Raw genomic sequence first — 18,755 nt, forward strand, 5'->3', positions numbered from 1 at the left:
GTTTAATGACCCTTTAAGGCAATAAAGCCGTTGCTGTGCGCTAAAACGCAGTTCATGATTGTTCACTTCAGAAAGCTTTACAACAACGGCCAATGAAGTGCGTCATTCATGCATTACACGTTTCTAAGTCATGTGCTCTTGTGAGATACATTAGCACCGCGACGTAACGAACAGTTTCTTCTACAATATCTTCGACGCTCATAACTAGTCGTCTCTTCGGAAGCGTACAAAGAAGAAGAAAACACAGGTGATCACATGATTTGATGCGGCACATCTGCATTAGCAGTTTTAGCTGTGGTATACTCACCACATACTTGAAACAAAAACTTGAATCTTGAACAAAAACTTGAAACGCGAACAACGAGATGAGGTCTTAGTCGGGTGGACCTCGATACAAATGCAGATTATTTTCGTTTCGAAAGCTCTGAGACTCGTTTTAACCAACACTAATTAACCTCGCTCGTATTTCCTCTCCTAAAGAGAATACTTTCGTGTTTTTAGTCGGTATATCAGTTTCCTTGTTTGCTTTTCATTTTTTGGGTAAAGTGCATATCACTTTTAAATTAATCGCCTTCAGATTGGGCATTTGAATTTGAGTCCGCCTATAATTTTTGTTCCTCTGCAGCAGGGCTTTCTGTTGGGTGGAGACTCGGAAAGACGAAATGCATTTTTACCTGTGGGTGCCCATAGAGAGGCGCACCTGCACCCAAGCATGCACCACGCCTTCAGCCGAAATAGTAGTTACTGCCAATGGAGCAAAAACGTGAATGGCTGCGTTTTTATGGAGGCAAAACGCTAAGGCGCTCTTGTGCTGTGCGATGTCAGTGCACGTTAAGGATCCCCAGGTGGTCGAAATTATTCCGGAGCCCTCCACTACGGCACCTCTCTCTTCTTTTCTTCTTTCACTCCTTCCTTTATTCCTTCCCTTACGGCGCGGTTCAGGTGTCCAACGATATATGAGACAGATACTGCGCCATTTCCTCCCCTCCAAAACCAATTATTATTATTAGCGTCCTTAAACTACATCTCAGAAAAACGGGGCAACGCCTTAGTATTGGACTACGGATATAATTGACGCACCTCAGTTTGGTCCATCAAAGAACAAATTTGTGCGCGCGAGATTTTGATGGAATAGCATTTAGGTTGTCATGTAGTCTCCGGGATCTCCGTAACGAAATCCTTGATTGGTGCAGAGAGGTTACGTGACCTTGAGATGTGATCACATCCTGCGCTGATGGGCCATCCTGATTGGTCGAGAGAGTTCAGGTGACTTTGTGACGTCATCACAATCTTCCTGTCGTGCCAGGCGACCCCGAAATTCTGAATTTTTTACAATCTTCAAAATTACAAAGGACCCCCGAAATTTGATGAATAGGCCCACCCAGAAAATTATTCAGGTGAATTAGTAGGAATTAGTGGATGGATTGGGGTGGATCAGATAAGTATAATCGTTGGTGATAATACAATGTAAGGTCCTGAACGTTCTAGATGGTGATGACTCCTACATACCATATAAGGCTAATGGAGCCGGTTCCAACTGGAGTTTAGAGGGGGAAGTCGCAAGAGCGTTAGACGATCATTGTAGATACCATAGCGGGCCACCTAAAGGTTATCGCATTTTCTTTACGAATGTCTTTAATATGGCCACCAAGTTTTAGTTCGGAAGCAATCGTACAATCGTCAGAGCCGAGAACAAACCTTGCGAGTGCATCTTGAATCTTGCTAGTGCATCGCTCCTTGCCAGAGCAACTGTGACGCCAAGCGGTAAGAATTTGGTTTCGCCACTCCCGAAATTTGACTTCGACCGGTTTGGACCCAAATCGATGTCCAACCTTAACTGGGCGTGCTCTACTCGATGGCGACTTCCTAATTCGGCCCTGGATACTCCCGAAATTTGAACTTTGCTGATTAGGACCGAAATCATTGTGCGATTATAATTGTGCATGCCCGACACGATGGCAACATCCAAATGTTAACCGGGTCATTTTCGAAAATTACATCCGTGCTACCTCCGAAAAAGTTGTTCACAGTTTTGAGATTTGCGCTACCTCGTTGCTATGGTGTCTCTTGCGGCGTCACCATTTATGTCATCGCGTTTTCGCACGTCACATATCGGTTTAAGCGGAGTTATACCCTGGCTTTTTTTTATGATTCTTTACCCTTTCAGTCATGGTATTTTTATTTTGGTGACAAATATTTTCCTCAATCTTTTCAATGTGTAAGATCCCAGAATCACCCTGAAAAAGTTTAAAGCTCGAGGTGCAAGTATATTGGGATTTAGAACCATGTGTCACGGATCTCCCCGGAGAACACTGGGACCAAAAGAATGGACTAGGCGACAGGTGTACGCACATAGACACACATTTAATACACCGTACGTGACACAAACACTACCACACAAAACTAGCTAACAAAGCTAACATAAAACACAAAGACTATCAATACACACGACCCAGTAACACTGCCACTGGCGTCTACTGCTAGCGTTCTATTGTTAGGGGTCGGCGTTTGTGCTCACTGTTGGTTCGGTGCAGATGCGGCATTGTATGGGTCCAGTATCCGGCGTCGACATGGCGTTCGACGTGCTGCGGCTGGAGTCGCTGGCTGCGTCGTACAAGCTCCCAGTCCACGCGCCCGTGGAGGTGATGCCGGTGTTGTTAGCGTTCGGGGCACCACCCGGATGGGTGGCAACAGCGCTGGAGACACCCCTGGCCGTAGCAGGTGTTAGCGTCCTCCGCTGACTGCCCGGAACGGGCTCAGGAACGGCAGGAAGTCCGCGGTGTGAAGCCGTAGAACAAGAGCTCACCGGAGCAGTAGTCGGCGTCGCTCTCTTCCAGCCGAATCTTCCCTGACCCGCCAGAGTCTCCGCTTCTCTTTTCTTCCCGCTTTCCCCCTCCCCCCGTGTCTCTCTCTCCTTCGAGCCTGCGAAGACAATAGTCTTCGCGTTAGTCCATGTATTCCTTGTCCTCGTCTTCTCCTTCTCTTCTCCACCAGTCATCTCTTCCCACCTCACCGAATACTTTTTCTTCATCTTCTTTAGTCTTCGGTTAATCCACGTAATCCTTATCGCCAACCTCTTCGTCTTCTTCAAGCCTCGTTCCTTCATACTTTTATTTCAGACTCCCTATTATATGCGACAGCTTCACATATGCTGTATAAACGGCAGTACGCGAGTTGCAATGTGTATGACCTGTCGCTTCCTGCAGCTTGCTGAAGATGCTTACAGGAAAAAGAAAGTGGTAAAAAAATAAAAAAAATAGCGCATGGTCAGGGGTTCAGTCAATCTCGCAGTAGCAGCAGCAAAGACAAAATATATATTACTACTGATCAGGAGTACCCGGGTTCGAACCCGAGCGCGCCGGAACCGTTTCGATGGAGGCGAAACGCAAAGGCGCCGGTGTGCTGTGCGATGTCAGTGCACATTAAAGACCCACAGGTGGTCGAGAGAGAGAGAGAGACAACTTTATTGCCACGGGTGTCAGGAATTAGGGCAGGTGGGTCCTGTGTGGCCCCCATGTGTGGGCGACGTTTTGGGGCCTAAGAAATCAGTGCAATTTCAGTGGCCTTGTCTGGCTGGGAGAGGAGTTGGTCCCAGCTTTCCGCAGAGGAAGCTGGCAGGAGGGCTTGTGGGGGCAGGTTATTTTCGCATCCCCAGAGGATGTGCGCCTGAGTGGCGGGTTCTCCGTGGTTGCAATTTGGGCATGTGTGGTCATAGTCCCCGTTGGTGATTAGTGATAGCCTGGAGTGGCTGAGAATTCAGTGCGTCTCCAATCTGCGGAGCAGGGTCGCTTGCGCTCTGTCGAGGTCCGTGTGGGGAGGTGGGAATCGGCGTCTCATCTTTTTATGAAAATTGGTGACGTCGACGAAAGACTGGGGCAGTTCAGCGAGGGCGTCTGGATCCGTGGGGTTGGCCGCCCGGACTGTTAATCATCGGGCAAGTCGGTCGGCGCCTTTGTTTCCAGAGTTACCCGCATGAGCGCACACCCAGATTAGGTTAATTTTGCGGTGGGCACTGCAGCCACGCAGGATGCCTGCGGCAGGAAGAGGATGCAGCGTGCCGAGTAATTGCTCGTGTTGAGTCACTGAGGGCTGTACGCGTACGGCGGTCAGCGATGGCCAGCGCTATCGTTGTCTCTTCCGCTGAAGTGGGGGAGGGGGGACGCGCACAGTGGCGGCGGAGATAAGGGTAGATTGTGGCGTAGTTGCACACGGACCACGTAGGTTGTCGAATGTTGCCTTGCCGCGTCCACGTGTGTTGCGTGTTCGTCGGCACGATAGAAATCATCCAGTGCTCGGGCTTTGTGCTCACGGCGCTTGTGGTGTCGGCCAGGGAGCATGTTCTCGGGTGGCGGTTTGACAACGAGGCGGATATATGTACGCCTGTCGGGAAGGGGGCTGTGGGATGGGGATCGCCTATTTGGTTGACGTTTAGCCGGTCGAGGATGAGACGCCCTTGCTCGGTTCTGCAAAGGCGATGAATTCTGGCTGCCTTGTGTGCCTCTGTAAGATCCATCAGAGTGTTGTAGATGCCGAGTTTGAGGAGGTTGTGGGCGTTGGAGTATTGTTGCCTTGTACACCGAGTGGATGATGTTGTTTACTGCCTCGTTATCTTTTCGGCGACCGTGATAGTAAGGGTAGGAGTATACTATCCTGGTGATGAGAAATGCCTGCGTCAGCCGACAGAGGTCGTACTCCTTCATGCCTGTACGGCGTGTGTAGATGCGGCGGATAAGGCCGATTAATTGGTGAGCTGTGGTGGGAAGGCGTTGTGTCGCTTGTGAGTTGTGTGTATTCATCTGTACCAACATTCCCAGGACCCGAATGCTCGGAATGAAAGGTATGGGGTGTGTGCTAAACCGGAGCGTGATGAGCTCACGTGTTTCGGAGAACTCCACATTGGAGAACTCAGCAGTGACAAGATCACATTGGGCACCAGAGGAACTCCACAAGGCGCTGTCCTCTCCTCTTTCATCTTTAACGTCCCCATGAGGGGTCTCTATACCCCCCCCCCCCCCTTGAGCGCCATACCTGACGTAAAACACTCCCTATACGCCGACGATATCTCCCTCTCTACCAATTCTGCCTCAGACGGGGAGATCCAGAGCTCTCTTCTGAGAGCAATTGACACCGTCCACACCTTCATACAGAGGAACGGCAAAAAAAATATCGGAACTGCTTGTCATCCATGACAGGAGAGTGCGCCGACCCGCCCAGGTGTTAGAAATTATTCCGGAGCCCTCTACTACTGCATCACCTTCTTCATTTCTTCTTTCAGACCATCCTTTATTCATTCTCTTACGGCGCGGTTCTGGTGTCCGCCGAGATGTGAGACAGATACCACGCCATTTCCTTTCTCTTAAAAGCCAATTTCATTACAGCAGTTTCATAGCTTCCGTGATTCGCTCGTTGGAATGATTGGTGGGAGAAATTAGTTCAGCACACTATTGATACATACAGGTCACGGTAATTCTGAGAAGATGTGGGTAATTATTAATGACGCCACGAGACCCCTCATAGAGGAATGACTGAAGGAATATGCGCAGAAATTAATAAACAATGTTGACAAAGCGGCACATCTCGTGTCTCCCTTTAATCATCATTGCTATTGTGAACCACGGTTTTCTGAGACTGATTCTTGGTGGAAGCAAAAGTGAACACGGTTGGCAGGCTTTAGAGGCTTATGACACAAAGAAAATTGCATGATTGTATGAGCCATGCTTCCTTCCCTCTTTACGCTGCCAAACACAAGTTCGTGTCCTCGCTGATGTGTTGGCGGTCTCTGGAGTGACGTGTGTTTTTTTATCATGCTACGCATGCGTGGCCAATTAGTGCAATATATTCGTTGTTGCAAGAAAAATAAAGCACTTGGTGTAGCGCTTGTGCTTGTCTCTCCTTTGTAGGTTGTCTTGCGTTCACGCTCATCTTTCACCTTAAGAATACCTTGCACGCACTAGACCCAACAGAAGTTTTATTGAAGTTTCTTTCTAGTTCTGTTAGCAGGTGTTTTTGTGTGTCGTCCTTATCGTATTCTTCTGCTATCAACGTATTATTGAGCTATATCATTCACATCACATGTCAAGATAGTCTGTATAAGTTGACGCTACGCAAATAACTCGTCCCGGCAGATGTAAGTGCCTTCTTTGGTTCAGTGTCACCTTCGTGGGCTAATATCAATAGATTGTGTAAAATACTGGGCTTGGAGCTTTGGCGGCAAGTCCATCTTTAATAATAATTGGTCTTTTGGGGGAAAGGAAATGGCGCAGTATCTGTCTCATATATCGTTGGACACCTGAACCGCGCCGTATGGGAAAGTATAAGGGAGGGAGTGAAAGAAAAAATGAAGAAATAGGTGCCGTAGTGGAGGGCGCCGGATTAATTTCGACCACCTGGGGATCTTTAGCAAGTCTGGCTTTCGTTATGCCATTCTGGCGATCCCTAATGGCTGGCTATTAGGAAGGAGCGTTCTTTTATACTCCTTTCTGCTGCACATGCGTATGTGTGCCTGATGTGCTTGAATCAGCTTCTGCTATATTCCCAACAGTTTTTGGTCATGTTTTGTGTACATTTTCATGATTACATAAAATGTCAAATGTCAAGATGGCATCCACATTGTCATTATGTGGCTCCATCCAGGAAGTCGCCTTTGGCGACAGCAAAAATTAACATCTTCCATTTTGTCAAAAAGGTACTTTATAATTCCGACTAATTGCCGGGATGAATATCGATGTCAGCAGTATAACAAACTTATTAGTGTGAGTTCATCTCCCAAAGAAAGATTACCATTGTCACTCAATGGCAACCGCTGGGAACCGTTGGGCTACGGTGGTACAAAGTCGCACATGTGAAATACGTGCCACAGACAAGCCGCTACGCTTTCAATCATAAGTGCAGTTAGAGCCGCCGTGGTGGCTAAGTGGTTATGGTGCTCGGCTGCTGGTTCGATCCCGGCCGCGGCGGTCGAAATTCGTTGGAGACAAAATTCTAGAGGACCGTGTACTGTGCGATGACAGTGCATGTTAAAGTACCTCAGATGGTCGAAACTTTCAGAGCCCTTCACTACAGCGTCCCTCATAACCTGAGTCGCTTTGGGATGTTAAAACTGAATAAACCCAACCATAAGTGCAGTTATGAGCTTAGGAAAGTATTTTACAATTTATTTAAAACCATTGGCACAAAAGAATGAATGGCTAGTGAAGTATAAATTTTCAAATTTGCGCTACCGTGGCTTCTTCAGCCATGCCTTCCCGGCTGATTCTTTTTCCTGAGGTCATAGAGCATATTATAAATACAACAACAGTAATTCCGAGAGCAGCGGGGATCCTTGAGGAACTACGCCAGTAAAAAAAAGCTTTTTGGATAGTTGCTTAGGCGCTGGAGGAAAATTTCTCCTTTGGTGTCGACTGACGCCACCAATGCCGGAAGGGTTAAAACGCGCCGTATATGGTGTGGTATGTGAAGATGAACGTCTAAAAAATCCCATGGGGCTTTAAGAGCGGCCTTAGTTTGGGGTTGGGAATAAATCTCGACCACATGAAGTTATTTAACGTCCACTGACGTGCGCAGTACACATATAAACATTTTGCATCTAGCCTTCACTTAAAGGTGGCCTCCGGGGCCGTGATTTGACCCCACCATCCTCGTGTACAGCAGCCGAAGGCAGTAGCTATCAAATTCGGCAGGTGCAGGCGGATATAAAAGCTGCAACGCCAAGCTAATGAGCTGCAAAAGACAGCTAATTATCCACAGTTACTTTAAGTTTCTTACATTAATAATGTCAAACTTACGTGCCAAATCACTTTATTTTCAGCGTCTGATTTTTGTTTCTAGCATAAATATTACACTTAGCATACCATTGTTATTGACCTCATTTAGACATTGGAAGTAAGGTTATACCATGCTTCAAAGCATAGTGTATTGGTTTAAAAGGCTTTAGTTGTCAGCCATTCTGATCGGTTCCCAGATTTCCAAATTTCTCAGGAGCTATCTAGTGTTCGTCCAGAGACCAAAGGAAAAATGAGGTCAGAAGGGAACCTTGGGTACTTTACGCAGTCCGGGATCTGATAGTGTGAGGGCGAAGCAGAAATTTTATTACTTTTCTTTGCAGCCCGGTCCACAACGACTGACTGAGTGACAAACTATCGACACAAAATTAATGAGTTTAAACAAAACAATGATTTCACCCCGTCTTCCCAGTGATGCCGTCATTGGTTCAAGGACGTTATGGCTCGGACCTGTGGCTGTTGAAGGGTCTGTACAAGAGAACCAGTAAAATAATGCTGTCTAGGTCCGAGTAAGCGGTTTTCCTTGTGACCGAATGTACGCAACTGTTGAGGAGCATCAATGACAAAAAGCACAAACTGAATAGACTTATAAACACTTGGAATTCTGGGTTCCCGGAAACATAGAAGTAAAGCATTGTGTACTTACACTAAAGGTAATGATAAATAAGAACATAAAATTTTATGATCAGAAGATATTTCAAAGAACTCTAGGACAAGGCATATCTCACCTATCGCAGGAAGCTTCCCCACCAAGCCGCCCCGCGCATGGTATTTATGGGAATGCGGTGTCGCTATGGTATGAAAAATGCTCGGACATATGTACGCATTCGGTCGATTCCACGTGATTTTCACGTTATTTCTAACAGTATATACGACGTCATATAGATCCTGCAGGAATTTCGGCCTCTCCCTATGCGTTGTCTGTACAGCCCGTATGATCAATATGTTCATGTACGCCTTCCACATGAACCATGCAGAAAACATTCGTGATTATGGGACTCGTAACATGCAGCTTTCAACGGAGAGGGGGGAGATTAGAGTTTCATTGAAAAGAGTGTGAAACTGTCGTTTCTCGAACGTAGAAGAGAATAATACTTAGGGTAGCATCTGCGTCGTCCTCTAAATTAAGTCTTTTCTCCTTCTTAGTTTTCTACGTTGCGCTAATCCGTGTTTTTTCTTTTTTTCTTTCACTCTGTTCTAGTTCTAGTATTGCCTTTGGTTTCTCAGGCATGCTGCAGGGCTATATGGCTGTGACAACTGAATAATAATAATGTTTTTTAGACGACTGATTAGTCAACGTTTCGAGACAGGTCAAGAAAGCCTGTCGGGCGAAGAAAGACAGTGCATAGGCAGAGAGAACGTGGATGTCAGAATAAAAAGACTCGCTGCACTCTCGAATTTATACTTCGTTCGCGATCGCTGCGACATCCTATGTTCGTGTGTGACGAAGCACGGCAGTATTTCACATGAGAAGCAGGCACTCTGCTACTCAGCCGCACCGCAGGCATGCTATACTACAGGAAAGAAATGTTCGGGAGCGACATTCTACTTTCAGGGTATTTAATAATATACAAATAGGAGCAGTTCGAGGTAATGTTTTATTGCTATGAATGCGCCACGTGCGTTCAGCGACTCTGACGTTGACCTTTCGAGCGGAAGAGGTAAAACACACGGACAGTTGCTGAGCAGCGCTCGTGAAAGTCCGTGGCGAACGTGCCCTCAATAGCGCGTGCGGTATATAAAGTGCTGCGCTTTTGACCAGAGCTGTGTATTTTCACCGGAATCCTGCAAGCGATGTTTCTCCCTGCCGCTCTAGCTGTGATAATATTCACAACTATCTCAGGCGCGAGCCAGTCCATGCCCGACCTCAACCCAGCCCTGGGCTCCTATCAGGATGATAGAGACGTAAGTGATCCTTCTTGAAGCGTGCAAGGAAAGAAATCATACCGCTAGATAAATAATTGTTCTAAACTGAGGCCTAAAACATCGCTGCATATAGCGCGCAGGAATAGGATTTCTGTCGATATAGTTGTACGCTTTCAGTCCCGGCATTCATTATTTAATAGCACCCACCTTAACGGAAGTGCACGACTTTAAAGAGAAGCCATAAAGCTGTGCCTGTATTTCATGGCGGAAAAATATTCCTCTTTTTTATGCATTCGCTGAGCCAAGTGGATTCTAATGAGCACTTACTTTTGTCGCAAGATCTGTTCCACTTTGGGCGATTCCCCATAGCACATTAGACGAACATCGTTCCAGGATCGAGTTGCAGATCAATTCAGCCTCGCCTTGCGTCTGCTGGCCGTCCTGATTAGCTTATTTGATAGAGAGGCTACCCCGGACGTGGGCTCCTGAATATTTTCCAGCTACGAAGTTTCTGAAAACCTCTACAGCTTTTAATTTTACTCGTATGGCTCCGGTCAGGTGGATGTAAATGAGTAATTACCCCCATAATTGAATTCTACTACGGATTCCGGAATTCTCCTAACACACAGTGGCGAACTGTACGCTTTAGGCTGCACTCGCCAGCCTTGTTTACCTTAATACCCTACCAAGGTTTGTTACACGATCATTGCCATCAGTCATACTGAGTGGAGAAGTGTGATACCTTTGAATATTTACCTCACGACTCACCTGCTAGAAAGCGTAGCCAACCCAGTCCTGAAAATTTTTGAGCTTCATTACACTGCATGAATATTTTGCCATAACTTGAATGCATTTTCTACACTTGGAATCGACTCTGTCGCGTCAAGAGATAAGCGTATGTCTCTTTCTCTCGCTATATGCTGCGCTGCCATAAGTCTTTATCTGGGTGTAGCCGTCCGGTGATAGAATGGGTGCAACCTTTCCCCTGGCTAGGTGCTTGGCTTATCTAGGTTGCAATTGTTGGAAAATGGGTCTCTGACCCCACCTTGTGTGGACAGATGTACCTTGTGCCATGGCGCTATTTGGTCAAACCTCACCTTGCAGCGCAAAAATCAGTCATTACAGTCATAAGTTATATCAATATAAGAGAGGAAACGATCAATTTTCGTTCGGATAAATCAAAGGAAGATGAAGTCCTGACTAGCATAGCTTTGCAGCTCTCGGCATAAAAAACTGGAGAAAAGCTCTCAAAAGGAATTTGAAGAAAACATCAAATTTGGGGAAAAGAAACAGTGTGTTGGCCAGGGACAAAAGCGCACATTCCACACTTTGGAGAACCATGAAAAGTAATGAAAACAAAGGAAGGTCGGGATGCCGCTGCTGGCAATCTGAAATACAGGAAACGAAAAAGAGACAAATGAATCTCCGGAACAGGGGGAATGCGACGAAAGTTGAAAAGTCGACGAGTGAAGTCGTTTGGTAAAGATATAAGTGCAGATATATATTTTACTGTAACTAATAAGGAGTGGAGAAGAACAGTAAGAAGATCGCAGTGAGAGAACGAAAAAGAGGCGTAAAAGTGAAGAGTAGCAGAAACGTACATAGAAGCCTCGTAAGAATGCTGACTGTCCTTGCCTTTGCCCGGCCACCAGCTGCTGCTGGTCCGCAGTGCGCGAGACATCGCAGCCAGGGCTGGGCTTCTGATTTAAGAGGACCACCCTGGACGCCAAAAATCTAGCGCAACAAAGTTTTTTCCACCCCTCTTCCTGTCTCAGGGACGACATGAATTATGCTTTGCAATATTCTTTAACAGACGTTCGCGGATAACGCAAGGTCCTCCTGCACTCGCAGCCGCCGCATTTCGGCGGGGGCCATTTGTAAAAGAACTTTGCTCTGAGACCAGAGTGCGAGTTTGAATATAGCGGCTATTGGTAATTAACACGTCTCTCCAATGCACAGGGTATCACATGTTGAAATAGTGAGGGCATGTGAAAATGATTTAATTTTTAATTGTTAACCAGGATGCATGTTGTCTTCGACTTGAAAGGATAACGATTCCGTATTTACTTGCTACATTTCAGTGCTTCCCATTCAAGTCCCATTTGCACCAGATCTACCGCAACTTCAAGAGCGACCCTTATTTCGGAGGCGAAGCGAAGTGCGTCAAGGCAAATCCAACGGGGCCTCTGCGTAACTCTCAACTGCATGATACCTTTGAATATGGCTCCAATGGTGTGCTGTAAGCGCTTCGACTTTTTATTAGGTCTCTTTGCCTACTGTTCATAAAAGAATACTCTGGCGTGCGACTAGCTAGCAGCTTACTTATCGCCGTGAAGGGTGGTCTTTTGTAGCATTAATCTATGTACTGAATGGCAGCTCTAAATCCTGGACTAGAGTAGTAGGCTAGGAAGATAGTTAATGTATTATTACGGCATAGTATATCCGAACAGAAGTTCAAAGCCGTCATGGAAAAAACTAAATAAAAAAAATGTATAGGAGATGAATACGATCGATGAGGATGTGTATGCGATAGCATATAGTGCTCACTGTCGGCCCAGCTGCCGTTGGCGAGGTTTGCAATAAGTGGGTGGCGTGATTCAGTGCACTAATAACCATGTGCACGGCGTACCCCGTGTCCAATGTCCTCCACCCACCACTCGTCGCGTCCCACCATCTTTGTCTTCCCTCTCCCTCATGTTCTCTGAAAGTGGACAGGTGCTCTCCACTCCCCTCTTGATAAACCTGCATTGAATGCAACACTGCCAACTGTAGGCAATGATTTTTCATTGGTAGTCATATCCTGCCGCCCTATCCCTTTTCCGAAGCTGTATGTCCGTCTCAGATATATTTCTGCCCATCCGCTTTAATTTTGACGAGGAATGGTTGCCTAAGACGTCCAATTCAATAAGCGAAAGCTGCTTAATAATTCACAGGACCTAAAACAAACGCAAAGCGCTCAAATCGTTCTTTCTCGCGCAGGAGCTGCTCCTCTCAATCGGCTTAATGGTAGGCGGTGCACACCTATAGTGGTGCACGAATGCAGAGAGCAACTTTTTTATTGCATATAAATAAGCAAAAAAAGCTGCAATATTCTTCAGCGAGTAGTTTATTCTAAAGTCCCCTATTGCAGCACTCTAGTCGGCCTTTCCCCCCAAACGTTTCCTTTCGAGTCACAGGCTAATAACGGAGCTAACGGCTTGGCCTGCTTCTCACTGGTCCTGTCGCTTTTTTCTTATCTATGAAAACCTGCCTTCCACCGCTTATACGCACGTGGTGCGGAAATTGAACGCGCAGTGTGCTCTGTTAGAGTTAAAGCCTTTGTACACTTTTTGTTCTCATTTTCTTTTTTTTCAGAAAAACGAAAATTACAGTAGCATCGACTCCTGGCTACACAGTCGGAAACCTGCTGGAGATTCAGCCGCGAGGTAGTAAGCTATCTCCTCAAACTGGCGGTTCTTCAATGAGAACGGACAACAGGCAAACAAGTGAAAGCACCTCGGTGGAGCTGCAGTTCGTGCCGGACATTACTGGATGAACCTGCTCATGGCTGCGCCGAAGGGCCCTATCAGAGCACTAAGAGGACACGCAGGGCATTAAGACCGGAAACAGCAGGAGCTCATGAATGTACTGCAGCAAAAAAAAAAAAAAACGTCGAGATGGCTGCTAAGCTTCTGCGGAGCGAGAGACGAAAAGATGTTCAATTCAAAACAAGAGACAGGCGCAAGAACGGAGGACAGTCTGGGCAGGTTTAATGAAAGTTTTATAGGATTTGGGCAGAAGCAGTGGTTGTAGGGTGAGCGAGTTCGTGCTTGAGGGTGGTTGAGGACAGCGCATTTCGCAAAGGTTGCTTTCCATAGGTTGTAGCAGTGATGATTCGCAGTGGGCTTCGTAGAGTTTTGCACGATTATCTTTTTTCTCCCCGTGTCAAGGTGGCTTGGTGAGAAAATAACCGTACCCTTTTTTGTTTTCAGGCTCAACACCGCCGTTTAACTTCACTGTAGCTTACAGGGACTGCGATCAGTGCAAGGTTTTCCGACACAGCTACATTGATAATGGTAAGAGTAATATTTCTCATTACAACGCTGTGTTTTATTTTTCATTTGCAAATGCGTGTTGCCTGATTAAACAATTGTGGTATTCCTGGTGTATGTCCTCAGAGTGCTCAGGAACGTCACCATACAATTGAAGGAACCGAAAAGCGCTTCTCGTAAAATAAAATCATAATCCTTCATCTCAAGAAGTACCGAAACATGAAGGCCTTCAATGAATAATAATCACGTGCGGAGTTCGGCTTTGTGCAAGCTATGAAAGACTTGGAAAACGACTGTTCAGCTCTAGAGACTACTTTATTTTGACCAAGCTTCATACAGTCTATGCAGCCATAGCACAAAATCTGAGCTGCCACCTTACTAATACTGTAGGTTAATACTTAAACTTCCTCTTCTCTGTCGCCGGCTAAGGCACTACTAATATTAAAAGACTAATAAAGCCAAAAACTTGTGCTTGAAGGACACAAACAGTCGAGGACGAAGAAAGAAGACGTGGCACACGAGCACTAAATTGCAACAAATTTTATCGTGAACCGCGAAGCGGAATATACGCGATCGTTGCCGGACATCACGCAGGCACAAGCGGTCAACCAGTGAGTAGCGAAGCAAGTATTGCTGTTCCTTTGATGATAAAGCGATCGACTGCTCGGACACACATTCTTCCCCTAACATATCTCAACTCTGCCTCAATAATCTCGAGGGTTAGTTTGCATTTGTATCTCGTGACAATGGTGCATTCTTTGCAAAACGGCCAGCAACTCAAGTTCGCTTAGGGATCTCCACTTTGGCCGGAACAAGGTACAGGATTATCAATGGCATTGCGCTTCCTACAGTGGGTACCAAGGAACTCTCCGCACTTTTCCCTCACATTTCTACAATGTTCACGAAGGCGGTCGTTGACACCAAACACTTTGTCCAACGTATGTCTTTCCACATGAAATAGAAATGGATAAAGGCGCAGAGATGGTTTTCGCTCGTAACATCTGGGATATCAGGGAATATATGTTTATTTATAGTGTACAATGACCCGACAAAGATTTCCGCTCCTGAAAACAGCGATTCGTGATCTGATGATGAACGGCCGAGGCAATTACTTGAGCTGCCGCTGACTTTCTTGTTCGCGACCACGAGCACACCCACTAACCATTTCGTTTTGACGTCCTTCGTAGCGTCATTTCATGCTTGCACTGGAGCGTTAGTTCCATGATTAGCTTTATATGACGTCAGTTTACTGCGGTCATGTTGTTTACAGCGAAGGATTCTCGACAGAAATCTTAGCTCTGTGTGTGGGTAAAATATAGTACGACGTCAAGGTAACCTTTAAAACCAATGGTCCTTTTTCATCGATGGTATCGACGGCGATGATCTGAAGATTACAAGTGATAAGACCTGCAACAAATTTACCGAACACTGCTCTGTTTGAGTCTAACACAGGAAACATCATTTCATCTCCTGCCACTAGGCCCGGGTACCACTGTACTCCAAGAAGATCGGTGGTTTCTTGGCTGCCTACAGCTCTCGCTACTTGACCGCTGAGGTGCCACCAGGACGACGTTGTCCAGTTTAGCTTCCAACCTTGTCACCCTGCGCCGCAATGTTTGATGTTCGTGGCGAAAGCATATACACATTACAAGAAAACGGTGCAAACCATCGTCAGTGGCAGATCGTGAGCAGAGGTCACTATGCTCGCTGAATTCGGCGCAACGAAGCTTTCATGAAGCAAGAGTCGGTGCGCAAGCGATGCAGTGAAGTGGCTTTTTTTGGCACCAGAGTGATCGCGTGAAAACGAATCTAAATAGCTGGCGCAGAGGAGTTGGGCGGTACATCTTCTTTGAGAGGTTTTCGTTTAAAAACAATGCAGCTCTCGCTTACGTGCAGTTTTTGCTTAAACAAACCAGCTCACTAATGAGGATGGTGTGAATTTTAAGGCGCGATGCGCAACTGGAATTAAAGACCGTCAACGAAAAAGATAAAAGGACAATGAGGACAAATAGATAATTCGCCTTTATCGATGTTTTGTCTAATCGCAAAGTGACCATTCCCAGCCAAAATGAAGTTTTATGAAATACAAAATGAAATACGGGCGTCGCAGTCACCCTTTATTTCGCAAGTAAAATGCATGCGTCCACACCTATTTTCGCGTTCGGATCTCTGAGCCTACAGTACACAGCCATTCACTTCAATACGGTGACAATCCGTCTTTTTTATTAAGGGCGTCACGAGTTTCAATTGGCTGGCAGGAAAAATACGTCTTTTGCTTCCACACAAACGTCCACATAGCCAAAAAGACGCAAAGAATTAATATTGATTTAGAGCACTAACTGAATGCTGTTGTCCTCAGTGCCCGTTCAATACTCCACGCTAGCTTTTGGACGTGTAACCAGGCTTAGTTTGCGTGAAGCCGAAAAAAAATGCAGATGCAGCGCACAGAACGCGATAAATGTTGAATGTAGTTTGTGCATTTTTGCTTCTTTTTTTCGAGGAAAGAGAGAAGAATGGTAAGTAGACCATACGATACGATTGATAGACTGTATCTAAACTGTACTGCTTTTTATGGACAGTTTGTTTACAACAATGGTCGGATAAAGTCGGAAACGAGCAAGGCGAACTTTGGCTGACTATTGCAAGAACGTGCGCTTGTCGTAATAGAAAATGAATGCATAAAAAGTGTCGCACATGCCGCCTGGAACGCTTTCCACAATCTATTAATATTTTTTCTTATTGGTTCGCACATTTATCAGAATCAAACTTTTTATTTTCCCAGCGGTGTTGATGTCACGCTGATCTGTCCGTTTTCCAAGTTATGGGTGGACAGATTCTACGCCTTTTAACGCGCCTGTAGTTTGTGCGCGTGCTTATTCATGATGCATGCAAATGAACTGGAGAAGAGTAAAATGCCAGTATTTTCCAGTGCACCGAAGATCAGCCACTAATATATGCCTGGTACAATGCATCTTTCACTCAGCCTGATCTGCTAGAAAGAAGCAGCAAGTTTTTGTTGCTTTCAATTGCGCAGACAATCCTCAGTTAAACAACATCATATTAAACTTTAGCTTAAGTTAAAATTCCAGATTTACCGTTGTACGCCGCAGGCATTGAGCGCGAGCAGAGATATTACAAATTTCGCCAATTTGGTCCGTTACATGAGGGCTCAGTTTATTGTTTGTCATTCTGCAGGAACCGGTTGCAGCTACTGGGTCACTGATGAGGCTCTCGGTGAAGAGACTACCTGCTGCGAGTTCGTGTACGAACTGCTGTGTGGCACATCGCCAAAGTATCAGATATATGATGAAAGCTGTCAATGAAATTTTCTCGGTACTGTGTCCAAACAACGAAAGCAACGATTGAATCCCTGAGATTTTGAAACAATCGGTGAAGACAGATTTATAAATTAGAATTTCACTTTGGGCATGCGCATTTTGTGTCCGAGAATAACACCGTGCATTTTCCTATTTCTATGCTAGAAAGCGGACAGCATTACGAAATTGTGAAGCAAAAGTTTGTAATAGAAAGACAGCTCAAACTCTGAACTCTAATGACAACTTTGCTTGCGAGAAATGCTTATGGGGCGAATTTCGTTGCGGTTCAGCCTCTCTGTGCGGGTGTACCGTGGTGTAAAATCTGTTGGCTCAATATTTCTTGCATCCTGTTGAGAATTGTACTTATAATTTACGTGAAGGTAACTGTGTAGAACCAGAGCTTGAGCATCGTACGCAACAGTGATAGCCATTTAATCTCCGAACTGCTCAATGCTTACCCCTAGGTATAGTCGACGCTTTATCCGAATCTAATTCAACGCATGGGTCCAAGCGGCGGAGGAAACTCCTCCTTCATAGTGTAGAGTATATATAGGTAATTCTGCTGTTTCGCTGTGTAGAACGCGTTGCTACTTCATTTAATCATGTTTAAAACTATGTGACTCAAAGCTCCAAGCAAAATCATGATCTTGACAGTATCATTGTGAATCATAGGTCACTGTATTCCCAGTGTACAGATCACTTGTGGTTATCCTTATAATTTGGTCGTTTTCTTTTTCATAGTGCGAGTACGAAAGCATTTCCTTCTGTGCTATATCAGTTAAATTCAACCTTTTTCGCTTCTTTATTCTGGTCGCCCCACCGTTGTAGCAAGCGTTGTGTGTCCAATAAGCTTACTACATAGCCCCACGCAGCTCCGCGTAGGAACCGCTTGGGCTGGCCTGTTCAGGGCCCTCTTGGGCTAGCCCATTGCGGCCCCTTTGGGCGAGCCCGGCCTAGGCTCTCTTGGACTAGCCCGTTCTGGTCCCATTTGTGCTACCCTATTAGGGCCACGCTTCGGCTACCCGTGCATGGTCCACCTATGCTGCCTCCACAGGGTCTACAAGGACAGCCCAGTGGGCTTCTTAGGGGACACTTGTGGGAAGTCAACAATGGTAACCCATATAGAACAACACATAGCTGTATTTCTTGGGGCTCACCGACCCAATTGGACTTAAGGCCCACCTTGCCAACCCAGAGAGGCTTTCTTCACATCAGTATTTTTATTTACATGTTACTACTGAAATTACATTCCACATATCTGACCCTAGAATGCAAGTTACAATGCTTCTTATTTATTTATTTGTTTTTCCATGACATTCGGAGTCTATTTTTGAGCATCCTTGTTCGCGAAGCCCCAATTACTAAGGTGAAGGGTACACACCCTTCATCTGAGGTTTCCGACCGCCATCCTTGTCTCTCCCCCCCCCCCCCCCCCCGCAGGAACGCAGCCACTCTGTTGTTAATAGCTTCCATGGTGGCTGTTGGAACTCTGCGCTGCACAGCAGCTGTAAAAGTGAACAAATAAACACACACATCAAATTGATAATCAGTATGGTGGATAAAAATCACTTTGCAGAGTATTAGTGATCTTCCAGGAAATGCTTCATAACTGGATGCGATGCTACAATGTGCAATTCTTGATATATCAGCAAATTTCTTTTGCTATTAATATCCATAACCATAATAAGCATAAATATCCATAATAACAATAACCAAAAGGTGCATGAGCTATTAAAGGACTATAGACACTTAAATTTATT

At 45.7% G+C, this 18,755-nt stretch overlaps 1 protein-coding gene across 2 annotated transcripts; it reads left to right on the top strand.

Moving 5' to 3' along the window:
- The first annotated feature begins 9,488 nt into the window (after window positions 1–9,488).
- LOC144121789 (uncharacterized) lies at window positions 9,489–18,417 on the top strand. 2 transcript variants are annotated; one of them, XM_077655185.1, is made up of 5 exons: window positions 9,489–9,686; window positions 11,729–11,886; window positions 13,002–13,075; window positions 13,619–13,702; window positions 16,874–18,417. In XM_077655185.1, the coding sequence occupies exons 1-5, from the start codon at window positions 9,576–9,578 to the stop codon at window positions 16,999–17,001; spliced, it is 555 nt and encodes a 184-aa protein (XP_077511311.1). In that variant the 5' UTR covers window positions 9,489–9,575; the 3' UTR covers window positions 17,002–18,417. The 2 variants fall into 2 exon arrangements, with proteins under 2 accessions (XP_077511311.1, XP_077511312.1); XM_077655186.1 differs by having other exon boundaries at window positions 9,498–9,686; window positions 13,002–13,072.
- The last annotated feature ends 338 nt before the right edge of the window (window positions 18,418–18,755 follow it).

Source organism: Amblyomma americanum, chromosome 2 (assembly GCF_052857255.1).
Source record: "Amblyomma americanum isolate KBUSLIRL-KWMA chromosome 2, ASM5285725v1, whole genome shotgun sequence".
In the NCBI taxonomy this organism is placed as follows: domain Eukaryota; kingdom Metazoa; phylum Arthropoda; class Arachnida; order Ixodida; family Ixodidae; genus Amblyomma; species Amblyomma americanum.